The 18,514-nt window shown below is 40.8% G+C and overlaps 1 protein-coding gene across 1 annotated transcript in view; it reads right to left on the reverse strand.

The window, feature by feature from the left end:
• The window catches only part of kdrl (kinase insert domain receptor like), a 47,673-nt gene that overhangs the window by 20,562 nt on the left and 8,597 nt on the right, over positions 1-18,514 (reverse strand). The window contains exons 4-18 of the mRNA XM_034137739.1: positions 17,443-17,570; positions 16,061-16,220; positions 15,829-15,965; positions 15,559-15,730; positions 15,282-15,408; positions 14,522-14,691; positions 12,821-12,977; positions 10,355-10,448; positions 7,046-7,154; positions 5,688-5,972; positions 5,341-5,487; positions 4,730-4,858; positions 3,501-3,607; positions 2,865-2,991; positions 1,967-2,071 (exon numbers count right to left, since the gene is read on the reverse strand). Of these exons, the coding sequence (XP_033993630.1) occupies positions 1,967-2,071; positions 2,865-2,991; positions 3,501-3,607; positions 4,730-4,858; positions 5,341-5,487; positions 5,688-5,972; positions 7,046-7,154; positions 10,355-10,448; positions 12,821-12,977; positions 14,522-14,691; positions 15,282-15,408; positions 15,559-15,730; positions 15,829-15,965; positions 16,061-16,220; positions 17,443-17,570 (2,154 nt within the window). The remainder of the gene's footprint in view (positions 1-1,966; positions 2,072-2,864; positions 2,992-3,500; positions 3,608-4,729; positions 4,859-5,340; positions 5,488-5,687; positions 5,973-7,045; positions 7,155-10,354; positions 10,449-12,820; positions 12,978-14,521; positions 14,692-15,281; positions 15,409-15,558; positions 15,731-15,828; positions 15,966-16,060; positions 16,221-17,442; positions 17,571-18,514) is intronic.

The following is an 18,514-nucleotide window of genomic DNA, read 5'->3' on the forward strand; positions in this document are numbered from 1 at the left end:
TGGAATCAAAACCCAAAAATGAGTAAGAAACATATTTAAAAAAAAACTGCAACTTCAGTGAAAATGTAATTTTAAAAAGGACATTGAAAACAGTGAAACACCAAGTTAATGAATTTGAATATTTTCTTCTTGTATTTACTAATTACTATTTACTTGCACTATATTTTTCTGTTTATCTGTGTTTTGTGTTGCACTGTTGGAGAAGCCTGTGACACAAGATCTTCATTGACATAACTACACTGTAGCTATGTTCGTTTGACAAATAAAGAACCTTGAACCTTAAACTTAGAGATCTAATTTCATTTTTGCGTATTTTTTGTTTTCCCAGTCCATTAATGGGAACATATCTTGTTTTTGACCATGTTGATATATGACCTGTTTAGATCAACATGTGTACATATCAAATCTGAAAATCCAAAATGCCAATATTTCTGTCCCGCCTTGCAGTTAAAGAATACATTCTGTCTCAGAAGTTTTCAAGTATAGTGAGAAAGTGGAACAAAAAACATGAACCCTGGTAGCTGGATTACTGGGGAATTTAATTTTGAGAGTTCATTAAATATTAAGGAAATATAATAATATTACTTTAGGCCCAGTGATATGAAGCAGCTTTTGATAGAAGATATGCTCAAAGATAAATTCCAAACAAAATAGAAAAATAAAACAAGAGGTGCTCACATTACAAAACAGATTGTAATATGATAAGTGAAAACAGTGATCTAAAGCCATAACCTTGAATAATGAAAATCAAGAATTAAGGGTTGTTCTGTTTTATGTTACTTTGACCAACCAGATATTTATGAGATAGAAGCTGAAGTGAGGAGACCTGCTGCTTTCCATTAAGTTTGACCGACGGTTAGCAGCAGCCAGTCTGTTCCTCTCGGAGAGTCTGTGATTTATGCTGACACATGATTAATGCCAGTGACCAAGATATCTCACACATCAGTCTTATTCTTCATGACACATAACCCCAATATAACCAATCACTGACAGCTTCATGGCTAGTAATGCAAAAACAAAGCTGGATCTTCCCTGTCATTTGACTTCATTCAGTGTATAAAGCTGGGCTGAATGAAATGCTTAGCGGCTGTAGTCAAAACTCTCTTCAGCTTGGTGGTTTTCATGTTTGATCCAACAATCAAGCATACTTGGAAAGACTGTTGGAATGGGATCGTAAGTAATGCCTCTTAAAAACAGGGACAGCGGATAGTTTCCAAATGTTGGAATCTCTAAAACGTGCCAAAAAACAAACGTGCTTTTTATTGCTCGTATTTGTACTTGTATTGTATGTTCAACTTTTGAACTCATCTGCAGATTTTGGACATTCTGATCTGAGCAGTCAGATCTGCATACACTCAATCTCTTCATCAAGGCGAGGGTTAGAGGTCTTAGCCTTTAGCTCCAACTGCACTTTACAAGGAGCAGACATTGCATGCTTTGCTTTGAACCGATACGCCGTACAAACATTAGCTGCAGGCACATGTGGTGCTGCAGATCATGAGTCTGCAACGTGCACAAGAAAATAAATCTTCTGCAGGAACGATCGAGCTTATATTCATCTGCTGCCCATACAACACGAGATGCTGTGGCATTAATGCAGGCCTCATGAGCGGGGGTATCTCTAGGAACAAGAACAAGACGTTCCACATGGTCAAACATCCATGTGAAAAACAACAACACGAAGGCCTAATCATTTAAAACCCATTTCTTTTCCCTTGCATTTACCAGGTACGACACTTGTGCTGTTCAATGTGGGTTTTTGTCTTACTAGTGTTTTGTATTGTTTTTACGTCATGTAGGAGAGTTATTCAGCCTGTGGCTTCTGATCCGGTTTCATTGTCTCCTGTTTTACATTTGTTTCATGTCCTGTCTGTTCTTTATGTATTTATGCTATGTTTTTATACAGTTGTTGATGTACAGCACTTTGTTCAACTCAAAAATCTCAAACAGAAATCATGACACCTACCTTTCAACATTTTGACAGCCACAGTCTTGCAGGTGGAGAGCTTGTCGATCCCAAAGGCAGAAGCTTCCACAACTTTTCCAAATGCTCCGTGGCCAAGAGTTTTGCCTGGCAAAGGAAGAAGGTATTTGCTAAGTGGGACGACATTAGAGTTTCCTGTTCCTCGGGCAGAAAAATCTTACTAATTCCCCCGTCAGTCAGGCTGTGAGGCTTTAATTAAAACAACAGGCAGTCTCTCTCCAGAATTTATGGCTCACTTAAGACTGGATGACAGCGCAGGTCACTGATAAGTTATGACCCTACACAACAGCTGCAGAGAGGTCACACCTATTGCATGTACCTTAATGCGGTTGTGTAGATTCTCACCATGAACCACTTTTCAAATGAACTTTGAACCTTTTCTTACAGAAATCATGTTGTATAATTGTGTAATAAAGTGTATCTTCTTGTAGTCAGTGTCTGAAAGTACTGATATATAGGCACATTGCTCTGGGTGGTACCAGGTGTGTTTATATGCCAATCAAATATGCTCAAAGCAGACATAGACACAGTGATGTAAAATAAAGTTACAGTAGAATAACTTTTTTTTTAGATATCTAAATCATTCCATCTATCACCACAAATAACAAATCCTTCAGGAAATGACCTGCTGGGTTGCATATAGTTCTGTATTTATCCAGCTAGCAATAATTTACAAACACTAATATTGTAACTCTGTTCTATTCTGTTATTGTTTAAACATTACTTCAACAACTGCGTGAGTAAAACTTTGGATTTCAACTTCTGTAAACGTTAATTTAAAATAAAACGGAAGTAAAAAACAACAACTGTGCCTTGACATGGCCTTTCATTTATGGCACTTTTCGAATACGAAACATTTTCCCGCACATTGGATTCTCACCTAGTCGCAGTCGGTCGCGGGGAAACTCCCATTTGCTGCTGTCGTACTGAAGAAGATCGTTCTGCTCCTCCAGGGGACACTCGTCAGGGTCGATGATGATGGACGGGCCCATCTTATACTGTGGTTGCTGATGGTGTTAGAGGACACACAAGAATTTCAAGATTTTTGAACTTAATATTAAATCATCTGTAGGCAATGAAATATGTTGACGTGACTTTCAAAGTGTTTGCTCTACAGTACACACATACTTGACGAGGTCAAAGGCAGTGTGAGCTATGTTTCCTTCCTATTTTTATTAGCAAAACACTTTCAAAATGACATGAAATCCTAAACACTGGCTTCCTTTAAACTGCATTTCACAAGAAGCACGAAAAAAGAAAAATGATTCATAGCCAGATTACTCAGAAAATGTGGAACACTTTTATTCCCCAGTTTATTTCTGGCAGAGTTTTCTCTTGTGTGCTGCAAGGATCTAAGGACCGATGGTGTTGTATGATGTGCAGCCTGTTTAGCACACTGAGGTAAATGTGTGATATTGTTTTATATAAACAAAGATTGACTTAACTTGCATTTTTCACATCTTGTCCAATACTAATCTCACGGTTTCTAACATAAAGAAGTAATGTCACATCTTACCTTCCTCAGCTTGCGGATGAAGAGGATGAGCATGAGCCAGAGGAACGTAGCGGCAGCTCCCGTACACACCAGAATGATTACCTCAACGTTTGGCTTCCCTTCATCTCCTGGAATGAGAAGAACTGTCACCAACTGCCAGTCGTCTTGGCAACAAAACACTGTGTGCTTTTCATGATCTCATACACTATCATATATTATTGACAGGGATTTGGAGAGGAGTGTAAAAGAACAGTCTGTAACAAAGTTTGGAATCTGTTATTTGACTGGAGACGCTACAACTTGTATTTTACGTCATTCTTCTGTTTATTTGTTTCTTCGTAATTCTTCACTGAGAGATTGTATACAACAATGAAGTGGAAAAACACTTGGTGTTTATTACTGGGATGTTTAGGACATGCATACCTCACTTTTTTCTATAAAACCCTGTTTTTCAACTATCCATGTCTCAACGCTGAAACCTCATATCCTTTGAATCTGCACAAAGTTTTCCAGCTCTTATGTCATGCAATATTAGACTCAACAGCCAAAGCTGAACATGAATGCCGCTTGTTGCTGAAACAACTTGTTAGGAGGGTGGAATAAAACAATTGTTATAGATCTAGAGAAATTCAAGTGTCAGCATAAATGCATCTAATTAAAGTGGCTTGACGTGGAATAAACTACATGCATGATATCTCACCTATACTGACACCTCCATCTTCCCAAGCCAAGATGCAATTCATCTTACATCTAAAGCTACACAGGCACGCTCACACATTATACTACTCCAATTATGGACTGTGTGTTTCCAGTCCCTTGGCGGTTGTAGCAGTCAATCTCTTTGCACTCATTAGTGGACCTCTTAACACTTCATAGAGGTCATGTCCTCAAGGTAAGGACCCTCAGCCAGAGCCTAGATCATAAAACCCTAGAAGGAATTCACTTGGCATTCCTGGCAGCCACACGTTTTCTGTCAGGGGAAACTCTTCACACTGAAGTCAGACCGGAGATATTTGTTGTTCTGAGAAGAAATCATCAGACCAGGAGGAACTCTGAGACAACTTGATTGCATAATATGCAACGACTCCACTTTTTAGATAGATGATGAGTGTATGTTATCTCTAGAAAGACTGACTGCAGCACACCACTTCAAACAGGGAGACCATTATTGTTAATGCAGAAGTTGTTGGTGAGTGTTGTTTTTGTTAATGGTTAGGTATTTATTAACTCAAGCTGTCTGAATGACTTACCGAACACAGTAACAACAGCACTTGTTTTGGCAGACCCCTCGTCATTGATGGCCACACACTCGTAGCGACCCTCGTCATCTTTCTTCACCCTCTCGATGGTCAGAGTCCCATCGTCTCCCAGAGTGATTCCTGCAACAGAAAAACTCTTTAATTGGTGTGGTATTTAACACTTTAGTTTGCAGGTGCAAAAGCAAATTAAATGTTATATCTTCAGCCACTTGAGCTTGTAAAAATTGTGACTGAAAACAAACACCAAGGTTGTTTTAGATATTTTATTCAGCATGTTTTAGCCAAAACTAATCATTTCTGTGAGAGCTCAGGTTATGATATTATATGAAAGGATTTAGCATGCTTATTTCTCAGAGTAGAGGCAAGCCTAAGTGCACAAATGTCTTCACTATGCATAGACAGGAAAATCAATAAAGAAGGGGCATCCTCTTCACTGTGAACAATGCATTTTCTGTATTTGTTCCTTGAGCATAATATGCCTACTAAAGAAGATTTTATTAAGAAACACCGTCCTAGACTTTGACACATTGGGAAACTATAATTATAAACATGTGAAGCAACATTCAAAGGGAATGACACATAGAATAGTTTCCTCATGTTACCTGGGCCTTTTTCCACGAGAAGGTCATTTTTGTACCACAAGATGTACGGACGAGGAACTCCCATCGCAAGGCACGGCAGCATCAGGGTGCTGCTACTGTTCACATCCTGATTAGTCAGATTTTGACTCAGCCAGGGGCGCTTTCTCACTAAACATAACGAAACAAAAATAATAAGAATTACTCCTACTGTGTGTTGCAAATAGATTTCTGCGTTCCTGTTTATGGAAACTTAGAGTAACAGGACCAATTATCACATGATGACATTTCTACAGCATGACGAATAGTTTCTACGTTCATCAGCTGACTATTTAGTAATCAGCTTCTCATAAACATCTTTTTAAACTCACCATCCACAGTCAGTGCAGCGTCCCTGAGTTGAACCCCCTTGTAGAGCTTGTATGCTTGGCACCTGTAGCCTGCAGTGCTGATTTGGGACACATTGTGCAGACGGAGAGAAAGAGAGATGGAGTAGTTGCCGATCTGAATACTGGACACGTTGGTAGTGATCGTTTCATTTCTGGAATCCAACCACTGCAGGTCTGTGTAGAGGTAACGTGTTGCCCGACAGGTCAGATTGACGTCGTCCCCCTCGACGACTGCCCGAGGTTCAATGGCAATTTCCTCAGGGTTATCTAGTTTGACAGAAATAAGGCACAACATGATCTGATTTATGTGGATATTATGATTTATTCTACAAAGATGGACAGAGACACGACTCCTGCTGGCCCGGGATCCTCTGTTGGACATTAGTTCTGGACACAAAGCTGCTCTTGCAATGCCAGGAATGTCAAGTTTTCAGTTATTTCCTGTTTCATCATTGCTAATTGGAAGCACGTTGCCGTTGGACAGCATTGCTGATGGCGCTGCTGCATTCGTCCGATTGGAGAGAAGCTGAGTCTGGGCCTCAGGGGAACCAGACTGTGCTTGTTTATTCAGATTGCTGGAAAGCATTGTGTGTTCAGTAAGAGAAGACAGCTGTTATTACAATTGTGTTGTCCTTTTTTTAAAGCAGCATTCCATCTTTCTCTTTCTTCCTCACCTCTGGAAGAGAGCCGGATTCCTCTTAGAAACTCTCCCACTCTGAGAGGCTCCCTTCTGGCACCCTCCATTAGGGGTTACCTACGTCTACCCCTTTCCAAAAGCAATCCTTCACTCTCCAAGAGATATGATTCACTTAGCTTTTAGGGGACTCACATTGTTGCAAAGTGAACTGTGCTTGTGAACATTATCTCCACTCATATTACATATCTGTTTCAATGGATATTCATTTGGGGAACATTTGGAAATCCTCAAATGCACAGACAAAAGTGAATTCTCAAAGCAGAAGGCTCACAGAGAGAGAGAGGAATGACCTGCTGGCTCCGGAGTAGGAATGCAGTTATTCATAGCTGTTTTTAAACGCGTGCCATTATAGCGTCCATATGGCTCAGGACATGTTCGCCTCTCTTCCGCCCTGAAGCCGCTCAGCTACAGTGGAAGATGGTTTCAATTAATGCCCCCCTCCGGTTTCTTTATTGCACAATACAATCTTCACATTCCTTCCATGATCTTGCAAATTCATTACAGCGCATTCTTCATGTGTAGATCAATTGAAGGAATCCAGTTCCCAGTATAGTGCAGATAGGAAAAACAATCTCTCTGTGCACCTTGAGCTGAGCAGTTAAGATGTTATTGTTATTGTTTCAGATTCTAGTGACCCACTTACCATCAACGTAGAAAGGGATCGTCACTGAGCTATGGCCCTCTTCATTCCTGGCCACGCAGGAGTATTTTCCTGACATGCTGGCGTTTCCGATCACCAGGGTACTCACAATCTAATTAATGATAGGAAGGGGAAATGTTACTGATGTTCTGCTGACTGAAGCAGATAATACATGTTGAGATAAACGACAACATGTGTGAATATGAATCACTTACAGTGGTGGGGAGTGGCAGAATGAGTATTCTGACCTTAAAGATGTAAAGATACTAATACTAAATTGCAAAAAGACAATGAACCCCTTAAAAAGAAGAATGGTGATCAAACCAAACCAGAAATACAAGCCACATTTTTCCACTTGATTTTCAATGTTAATGGACGATGGGAAAATGGGCATTTTATGTTTTTGACGGGATTATTCTTTCACCGAGTAATTCATTGTTTAAAACCAGTTGATAGCATGAATAAAAAATGTAAAATGCATACGGACATGCAAATGCATAATGAAAGATTGGGCATCTGTTAACAACGGGACATATTGAAAAGTGTTAATGGATGTTTTGATATAGTTCTGCTGTTGTTAAACTCTTCCCCCGTAAGGAAAAGTCCATGTTCTTCGTTCGCGTGAAGCCTTCACAAATTCAAAGTAACATGGGCTAAATCATATAAATATAAAATGATACTTTTTGGGGGTGAAGTATTTCTCTAATAGTGAAACATATCGTTACAGATCTCAATCCCCATCAGAGAAGTGAGTGGCTGTGAGCAGGCGGGTGATAGGTCCGGAGCCTGCTTTATACTCTCCAGTGCTTCACATTAATGAAAGGATACATCTGGAGTTCAAACCCCACTGAGTCTCCTTCAGACCTGGGTTATAGATCTAGTGCCTGGGCTTTATGTTCATTTCCTGGAAAGCACTTCTAATGCCACACTCAATTCTGTCATTGCACTACTACAATATTTTAATGTCTTAAATAGACAAATTAATAAGTGAAACTTGGTTGAGGGCCAGACTGTGTGGGGCTCTGTTTAGTGTTCACAGTGACATCTGTTTTTTCGGGGCGAGTCGGCTACATCAAAGACAGTGAATGATGTGGGTGTATTGTCTGGGTGTTCACTGGCCTACACTTCCTGGGCTTGCAGGAGCTATTGTGCTGACTCTCAAGACTCACAGCTGCAGCCATGAAACAATTTCAGCTTAAATTCTCACCATACAAACATCCAGGCAGTAAAAAAAATAAAAGGTTATACCATATTGTCCATTTCATGCGGCTCTGACACTTGTCAAAACAATGATGGAGTGGTCTTATGGTATTATGTTACGGCTATTACTCACCATGATGTAACCCAAGCTCAAAAACAGTCATTTAAACAATTGTGCGCAGTCCCTAGAGGTCACCTGACCATACGCACCGTGACCTCTGTGCCCACGTTCCCCCAGTGTTTTCCTTATACTGTGACCCGGGCCAGTCTCCCTCTATACTCGGTCTTCTGGGGAGGCGCTCAGAGGCCCGGCCCTGAATACGTTCTTATTCACGGGCCAACACGATTTATGTGGGGTGACAGAGAGGAATTCACTTCCAACAAATCCCTCTTCTTTTAAACTGCTGCTTGTTATCATTGACCCATAGTGCTAACCCTCATAAAGAAGCAGCGTTTGGCCACAAGTACTTGTAAATAAACGGTGCCTCCCTATTTATGTCAAAGACAAATTTGAAATGATGTCCTGTGAAAATGGCCAGATTTCCGATTACTTGATAAGCGAATAATTGACATGATTGTGAATTTCATTCAGAGCTTATTCAGAGAGCAGAGAGTAACACATGACCTAGTTAAGAATCAGAAACACAAGTGAATATCTGATGGTGTTTGACAAAAAAACGTCTCCTCATGCACTGGAAAAAAATATACAATACAAAGATTTAGATTTAGAAAGATTAATACTGTATACACCTTTATCGACAGGACATCATTTATGTGCTCATGTTTCTGAATACTTTCCAAAATGCTCTAGTATTTAAGAATTGAAAATTATCACTTATCTTTTCTCCATCTGAAAACCTTTATGCCGTTGAACCTGTGCCCTAATTTGACCCAGCTTGCTGTAATGGGTGTCTTTGACCTAATCCTATAGACAAACCCTCGCAAAGGCAGCGTAGGCCTGCTCTTAATTATGTTCGTGGTGAACAGTTTTAGTAACAGGCTCCCACAGGACATTTGCAGCAACGTATATAGTTTCCACATTGAGCGGCATGTTTTGGTTTGCATGGCAACATGTGTAAGATGTTTTCGAAGGAAAGCTGGCTTACTAATAGATCCCTTATTGATACTTAAGTGTTGATGTCGCGGAAAACAATATTTTGCAGTGTAAAACAATCAGATATGCTTAAATTAATGTGTGAAAAACTATTCTATCTGCTTAAATGTATTGTTTCCAAATGTTGCCTCTCAAATTACATGGTGTAAAATAACAGTAGTATATGCTCACTAACAAAAGCACAGTGTCATGTTCGTAGGTAATGGTGTAGGGTAGAATCTATAAAAGTCTGTACTCAGCTCTTGGCACACGCATGGCTTAAGCCATATAGCTTTTCTACTGTTTATAAGGCTTAGCTTCATGAGTCTCGACAGCCAAAAGATTAACTGATGTCAGAATAAAAGATGTTTCTTTGGCAGGACCCAGGTTGAATCTGCAGCTGCTTCATTTACAGGCCTTATTCATCTAAAGAAACTGAAAACGAGGATGTGTTTCCCTCCAGTAGAGGGAAATGAACTGTGTCTCTTAGTTATGGGTGCAACATTTCAAATGACAGGACCAGTCTGGTAGAGATCTGGCTCGTTATAGGAAGGCCTTTGTAAATACTAGTGCAGTTAACCAAGTTGTTAGATGCAATCTGATGAGTATTTATCATTATGGCATCTTCCTCTCCTGATGCAGCACATCAAGTGTGAACCCTTTATTTTCCTGGTTGCTTATTCTAATAATAATTCCAGCTTTATTGAGAACAGCACTGAAAAACAAGTTGGATTTCTTCGTAAGAGAGTGCTAAGGGCTTTTTAATGAGGTTTGGTCAAAGTTCAAACTAATGTGGGCAAAAGAAAGCAGGCAAGAGATGCAAAGAATTACTGCCAATAGCGGGAAAATGAACTATTAAATATTCTCAAAATGTAAGGCATATTTATGATCCACAAATCGTACTGTGAAGTTGGTCATTACAATTGATCAACAACATTTAACAGTAAACAAAGTATGCTACAAGTGCAACAGTTGTTCAAAAGAAGTGGAAACACTACAGATAAAGTTAAACCACATACCTTGATTTTTCCTTTTACCAGTTCACGCTTGACGTTTATGCTCTTAATCCAGTTGTGGGAGTAATTCCCCCTGTCATCAATGTGGACCGGGGATCTGAGGAACATAAAGTATTTAATGAGATCATGTAGTCACGCTGTCAGTATGTGTAGAGACAGATGCACATGTGTTGGACCTTAGCAATACAACAGAATAAAAACAACAGATTTTCTGAATTGGGAACCTTAGTGTAATGCTGTTTGGATCAACCAATAAACATACAACTTGCTGTCCTTTTGAAAAAGCAGCCACTCTGAAAGGCTGATGTGTTTTAAAACACCACTGAGACACATATGAGAAGAGTCCAGGTCTAGACCAGCATGTCTGGGTTATAAAACCAACAGAAAGCATTGATTTGACCCCCACCCCCAAACCCCTCACCGCCCGTGGTGGGGAACAATCATCCTGATGAGAGGAGAAGCAGAGGAGGAAACAGCAACAGCGACAGGAAGGGCTGTTCTATGCGTCAACTCGTACAGGAAACCCCCCCCCCACACATTCTGGCCAGAGGAGATAAGGTTGATCCTAAGACCTTGGCGGTCAACAAGGCACAGCTCCTCAACCTGGTGATAAAGACACCCCCATGTTTCTACTCTACACTATCAGCCCCATTCCAAATCCAAAATAGGAAGCTTCCTTCATCTCTTAACCCTGCCCACACTACGAGTTTTCCCTCTTCTCCAAACTCCCAAAGATTTAGATGAGATATGATCTTGAAGGGCTACACGCTGGATTTACAGTGACAGGTACTTTACAGGGTCAGGGCTGTATAAAACAAACATTTTGCACAATTGGCCTCCCACCAGGCGATAGCTGTTCCTTTGTCTCATTAGCTGCCTGCCACTGTTCCTAGTGCCAGTCCTGATTATCTTTAGGCCTGCAGAAAGAGTAGCTTTGACCCAACTAACGCTCTGCTATTGTTATCTTCACCAACGAGGTTATGTTTGCGGTTTGGTTTGTCTGTGTGTTGGCAGGATTACGGAAAAACGACTGGCCAGATTTTCAATAAATTGGTGGAAGGGTGTAGTATGGGCTAAGGAAGAACCTATTACATTTTGGAGCAGATATGAATTACAGGGTGGATAGAGGAATTATGTTTCACTTTGAGAGACAGGGCATTTGTGCTGCATTCATGCGATGTCGGAGTAATCAGTAAAAGGGGTTCGCTGGGATAATTCACATAGAGTCCCCTCAAGTTGGAATAACCATTTGGAAACAGCTATCAAAGGATTGTTTTGAACGTTCTGAGAAATGAAAAACATAAAATGTTATTTGTAGCAAATGAATGCACTATTGAACTTGGCAGTGGTCTGTGCTCTCGAGTGACATTCTAGTTAATCAGTAATCTGGCAAATTCAAGTGGGTTTGGGGATAATTTGATAGATAAAATAATGGAGGCACTGGTGGCTTAACACCATCGGGTGTGTAACGTGACTTCGTATTTTTCTTGTGCAGCGGTTCAAAGTGTTGTTTTTGTTAATGGTGTTGAGGCCTGATAACCCAAGGGTAATGGCCCATTGTTTTCTTGATCTTACGCCTCGCAGGTCTCCTGTGTCATCAACGAGCCCGGATCTCAGGGAATGTTCTTCTTGTTTGTGGGTTCACTACCAGGCCGGTATTCGTGCAGTCACTCATACACTCAGTTCTGTTGAGCTGTGAAACAGCTCTGGGACCTGAGATTCATTCATCTCCCCCGAGTTTCCCCTTCAACCTACAGAACCACTGACCACAAACCAGAGGGCAGCTCTCGAGGGCTGCGTTTCTTTGATTAATGTGTCATTTTCCGGGCCAGAAACAATCCAGTCAATGCAGATCTGTTCAGAGTGGGTTCCCCGGGCTGGGCCGGTGGCTCTGGACGCTTCGATAACTTTCTGTTAAGTCTGTTATGCTGTTAGCCTGTGCGTTTGTGAATACAACTCCAGTAGCGTAAATGTACCTACGTTTATTTCCTCCAACACAGCTTTGCAATTTGTGCAAATGCTGTGCTTAACATGACTCCGTATTTATACTATATATACTAGATTGACAAATAACAGATAAAGAACCTACAAACGGTATAAGAGATTTGTTGACAAAGATACATTCCTTACTGCACTGCCACTTTAAAGTCACAATGCTTTCAAAGTCTCACATCCAGAGACACTGTGACCTGTACATAAACGTCAAACACATCCGATTCCTCTGCATGCCAATTTATCCTTTTTATTTAAATGCATATATATTCTGTTAGGACTGCTTTAAATTAGAAGGAAGCATGCAATTGATTTTGAATCAGATTATGTTTGGCATTCATAACTGATGAAATGTGCGCTTCAAAACAGGAAGACTTCCCTTTTGATATGCTATACATTTTTCAAGATTGGAGGAAGTTAACAGAAAATCTAGTTTAAACACTTCAAAGCTTGGAACAAAGCGAGAAGGTGACTCACTTTATAAGCGTGGTGTTTAGTTGACACGGTTGCCAAAACCATGTGATGTTTGGCAGCGGCACCCCGTAAGCAGTGCAGGTTAACTGGTGCTGTCTGCCGATCATGTACGGCTGCACGTCCACAGTGGCAAGCTCGGCCTCGGAAATAATTGGCTTCACTGTAAGAGAGGAGTACACATAAACACAAATAAGTACACAGACACACAACAATTCATGAGATAGAGAGAGAAAGTTAAGGTAACAACAAGTTAGATCAACCCTTCTATCCCATGCCACTGTGGAATCTCATAATGTCTTTATAATGGGGGCCGACAGTCATGATGGATAGCCATGAAAAAGTTGCCATTGACACCAGTTGTCCTTTAGATGCTGTGTAGGAGAAGAATGGCAGGATGATTGGATAGCCCAGGGCTGAAGGTCAAAGAACGACCTCCCTGTGGCCCATGCCCAGGTCAGTGAACGCACCTTCAACAAACAGACAAAGATCCTTGTGCCACCTCAGGAGGATACTCAGACTACCAGTGGACGAATGTTACTAAATACATTTAATCCAGTATTTTACTTTAGGACAATTTTGGGGTACTATTCCAACACATTTCATAGGGAACCTTTGTACTGTTACTCCTTAAAATGTATCTTACAGCTTTATTTACTTAGGGTTAGGTATTTTTTTCCATTGAGAACGTATTACTTCAATACATTTTCCTGATTACACTTACATACTGTGTGATGTAAACACTTTTAGTTAAGTGATGGATGTGAATACTTCCTCCATCACTGCTGACTACACACTTTGACAACTTACAAAACTAAAAACACACACACGCACGCACACACACACACACACACACACACACACATACACACACACACACACACACACACACACACACACACACACACACACACACACACACACACACACACACACACACACACACACACACACAATGAACAAGTTCTAAGTATTTCCATAATAGATACCATGACTCTCTCTTCACTTTGTTTGTTTCTGTGCGTTTCATTTTTTGTTGTTCCAATAAATTAAAGTCTTGTTGAGCGGGACAGTCAAGGGCCATAAATAAAGTTAAACAAGCCAGAGGGGGCTGATTTTTACACTTGTTGGCACGCTATCGGGATTCCTAAAAAATGTTTAAAGAATGCAATAAAAATAGCTCCGCCCCCCCATGGTAAGCTTGAAGAAATGTACACACTCTCTATCAAGCAGACCTCCACCTAACATGTTAAAACATTTATAACCTCCAGTGTTAACAGTTATCATTAGTCTTTACAAAATCATCAAAACACAGAATGACATGCTCAGTCTTTGTTTTCCTCAAGCTGTACACATACAGCATGGAACATCGTGTTGATATGAGCTGCACTGTATATACACATGGTGAGGATGCAAATAAATGCTGGGGACTAAGGGGGGTCTGGAGCGGCTGGAGTTTGAGTGCAGAGTAGAGCCCGGGCCATTTACACACTGCGCCAAGCCCCTTCAAAAGAGCCCCAATAATCAACAACAGCTGCCCCTGCTACGTCAATCCAGCTCTGGAATCAACAAGCCCCCAAATTCCTCTCATACTAGAGCTGCTACCTGCCGTCCAGTGAACTGCACTGAAAGCAGCCGGCGCAGAGAGGCACTGCTTCATTTCCTTTAGGATCAGCCGTCATTATCAAGTTTATAGCAACAGCTTACCCTCCACTATCAGTGTGAAGCTCAGATTCCTGGACAAGCCCCTCGCTTGGTTGCCCAGAGTGACGGTGAAGACCCCGGCATTCTGCTGCTGCACATTAACGATGATCAAGGTGAAACCAGACATCTTGTAACAGGTGGAACTCCTGTTGATAGGGACCCCATCCTTAAACCTAAGAATTGAATGCATGGAAAGTTTTAATTCAACCATGGAAGAATAATCATCACTGAAAAAAAGGGAATGGAAAGGGAGTCATGAGCCTTCTCCATGACCCATAATAAAAACACCATCACCATTCAGAACCTTAACTTTCATTTGAATGTTAATTAGTGTATGGTTATTAAACAGCAATCGTGTTTAATCTTTAATAGTACTATACGTTTTTTTATCTGAGTCAGGCACTGACTTTCAAGCATGAGGGGAAATCAAAGCAATGTACAATTATTGTATTCTTAATGATTATATACACCTCATTATATAAAACGATAGAAATACAATTAAAGTTATGTTACGAAATGTTGAAGGTTATCTACAGAACATAACCGTCCCAATTAATGTCATTACAACCATCACGGATTTCAAAGATTTAATTATTTTACAAGTCATTTTTAAAGATTTGAAAATCTATGACTTATCCTGGTTTTTCATGACCATGGAAACCTTGTGACGCTATCATTCAGGGTGGGCCACCGCATACTAAATCAACACATGGATTCAATACACAAGCAGCAGTTTTTATTCTGACTGCAAACCATTACTTACCATGCTACCATGTCTGGCGGTGGCAGAGCTTGGACCTTGGGATCAAACACAAGCCTCTTCCTGCCATCTTTGACCCTTATCGTACTGTGCCGCTCATGTCTATAGGAGATATTGAGGTATGGATGCTCTGGAACAAAACATTAAGGAAAGACATTGGAAGCGATCCAAAAGCAGAAATATTTGGGTATTGTTTTAGAATCAACACAGTGACAATCATTGAATGTGTAAATTGTGAAACTTTTCTGGAAGTCTTCAAATCCATTTAAAGCATACTTACCAATGACGATGACTTTAGCGGTGACGTTCATATAAATCGTAGGGTTGAGCTCAGCCCTGCAGCGGTACACTCCTTTATCCTCCATGGTAATGTTTGGCAAGGATAAAGACTTGCTCATCACATACACCTTGGTAGACATGTCCATGGTGAATTGTGTGTCATGTCTATTTTCCTGAAGATGAAGAAGGTATCATAAACGTTACTGCTACAACCTGCGAGGGTTCCTTTTACATACAATAGGAATGTGTCAAAGGTAAATCCTGAACTTACTTTACTCTTTGGGAAATCCCACGTGAATTTGATTCTTCCATTATGAGTGGTCTTGCCAGTACAGTTGAGAATGAGGGTGTCTCCAACCAAGACTTTGACACGCTCTGGGGTGATCTTCACATTTTGAAGAACACGAGCTGCAAAAACGAGGCAAATATAAGAATAAATCCTCAAGAAACAGAAATAAAGAGAAATCTGTATTTTCTTTCATTTAGCAATACAACAGACTCACTTATTCTTTTAGGGAAGTATATTGACTTAAAGTCACGACCATTGACCTTGGTTTTACAGGTGACCATGCTGATCTCTCTGTAGGGATCGTAGGGAATCTTGAATCCAACCTTCGGATCCCATATTTGTTCATTAACGACCTTCTCTGGTAAAGGCGGGAGCTGCTTTCCAGAGAGTAGAGCAGAGGAGGTTTGTCATATGTTATTTTGTGACACTTGTTATATTCATTACAAATCACTGAGCCATACGGACTGTTAGTGTAATGCACTTAATTCAAAATGTAGCTCATGCTCTACTGGACTCAGCTGGGGACAGAAGTCTGTTAGAGTGAAGGTCTAATTAGGTTTTATTGCGTTGTGGAGTGGAACCTCTGCAATCACTTATGCAATGGAACACAAACATCGTGGACCCGGATAAAGGATGTGCGTGCCTGCTGCTGTTTGTTCTCATGCCAGATATTGGGCTGAGAGAGGAGGCAAGGGAAGGGAAGGGAAGGAAGGAAGGAAAGGGAGCTGGAAGGACGAGTGCCATAGATTTACCAAAAGCAGGAAGGTCGTGCCATCACTATCTGTACCATCTGAGTCAGATGTGTTTGTCTACGGTAGGGCAGGCACTATGTCCCATGATTGTATATAAAAAATCAGTCAGCCTTGGATAAACAATTACTTCAATTGGCTTTCCATGTTTGGATTGTTGATTCACCTAGGAGACATGCAAGAGTTTTCCTCAATGATACTAGGCAACATAAGGTAGAAATGTCATTTTGTGGGAAGAGTATTCCTTTAAGTTTGACAGAAAGATGATAAGCATTGTGCCAACAACATCACTGAGGAAGCACCCTTCAATTCTCTCTGGTATTAAGGGTTGCCATCCTCATGATGAGTTACCTGTTGTCTCCTGTGCTTGACACCGTGTTTACTGTTATTCTACTGCATTTCCTGATGTTTGTAAGAGAAGGGGGACTAAATTTAGTCTAAGGGTCTATTCTGAGAAAAGCACTCTTGGAGCACCTTCCTGCTTTTACAGGAAGCAGACCGATAGACTCCTTTCGCCGCCCTTGAGCTTTTCTCAGACAAGCCACTGTCCCTTGTCTGTTTCTGTGTGCAAGAGTGATTTAACACACACAGGGTGTGAGAACCTATGAGACGCCTTAAGCGTGAGTGGGAACACATTTGTTTTCCAAGGATAAGAAGCAAGGATACCTTGCTGTGGTATTTATAACAATCTTTCTTTGTCAGAAGATGTACTGTGCGATTTACTACAAAGTCCAAGAAGGTCTAAGGAACACATAGAGGGTTTGAATACATACAGCACAGTAAAACAACTTAACCTGCAGCAGTCCTGTGCAGAAGCTGTGAAATGAATGTCTTTGTGAAGCCTTACCGCTGTGAGTGTTACTTCAATATCGGGATAGGTGGTCCTGCAGGGGAGTATGAGGCTGGTCTCGTGCCTGTAGCTTTCCAAGACAAGAGGTGTTGAGGGATGAGGCTCCACAAATGGTTGCTCGGGATCTGAGGAACAAAAAGATGCCCCAAAAAAAGTGAGAACTGTTATATTTGTCTTTTGGTATAATCATGTTTTGCAGCAAATTCTGAACTCTGAAAAAAACCTGTTATGCTAGAGCTGAATTTAGCATTGCAATGAAATCAGGGCATTGTCAGGGCAACCAACAAAGAAATCAAGTCTCGCATCAGCTCTTTCTAACCGGATAAGGCAGCAGAGCACAGATAGAGGTAATCAGTCTAGTGGTGTTCCTGCTGTACAGCCAGCCATCACAGGCCCGCTATGGGAACTTCAAGACCACACAGATTGGTGTGAGGTCAAGCAGTAGTGGTTTGATAAAGGAACTATTATTTAACAAGTAAGCCGGGAAATTATGCAATAAACAGCTGAACGCCTTTGAAAAGAAAGGGTTAGACTAAACACAGGCAAAGCAGGCCAACTAGGGAACAACTGGGAACCACATTCAAAGAGAGGTAACAAAGTGCATCCAGTATTTAGTTCAGCCTGCATTGGCTACAAATATTTCACATCCTTAGACAAATGTTATGATTGCACTATATGTAATGCCTTCATACCAACAGTGTTAGTGTCTAAAAAGCCCTCCAGAACAGCTCTCCTTAAGATGTCAGCACAATCCTCATTTAAATGGCACTGTAGCTGTAACTGGTGTCATGTGACGCTTTAGGGGAGACTTCGGAGAACAGTAGCCAGAGCAGGAAATCACAGTCAATGACCAGGGCTTCCCGTGCAATCACGCTCAACCCTCCACTTTCAGAAGAAACCCTAGTACAAAAGAAACCACTTCCTCTCTCTCTTGGGTTTTTGCATGAGGACTAAAACCAGTTTTCTGCATTAAATCACTATACAGTCATACAATTGCCAAACACAATCTTTTTTCTTTCCTTGCATCTTCTTTGAGACTTCCTTTCTTTTATTTTTTTTCGCTTTTCTT

The sequence above is a fragment of the Trematomus bernacchii genome, unplaced genomic scaffold (assembly GCF_902827165.1).
Source record: "Trematomus bernacchii unplaced genomic scaffold, fTreBer1.1, whole genome shotgun sequence".
In the NCBI taxonomy this organism is placed as follows: Eukaryota; Metazoa; Chordata; class Actinopteri; order Perciformes; family Nototheniidae; genus Trematomus; species Trematomus bernacchii.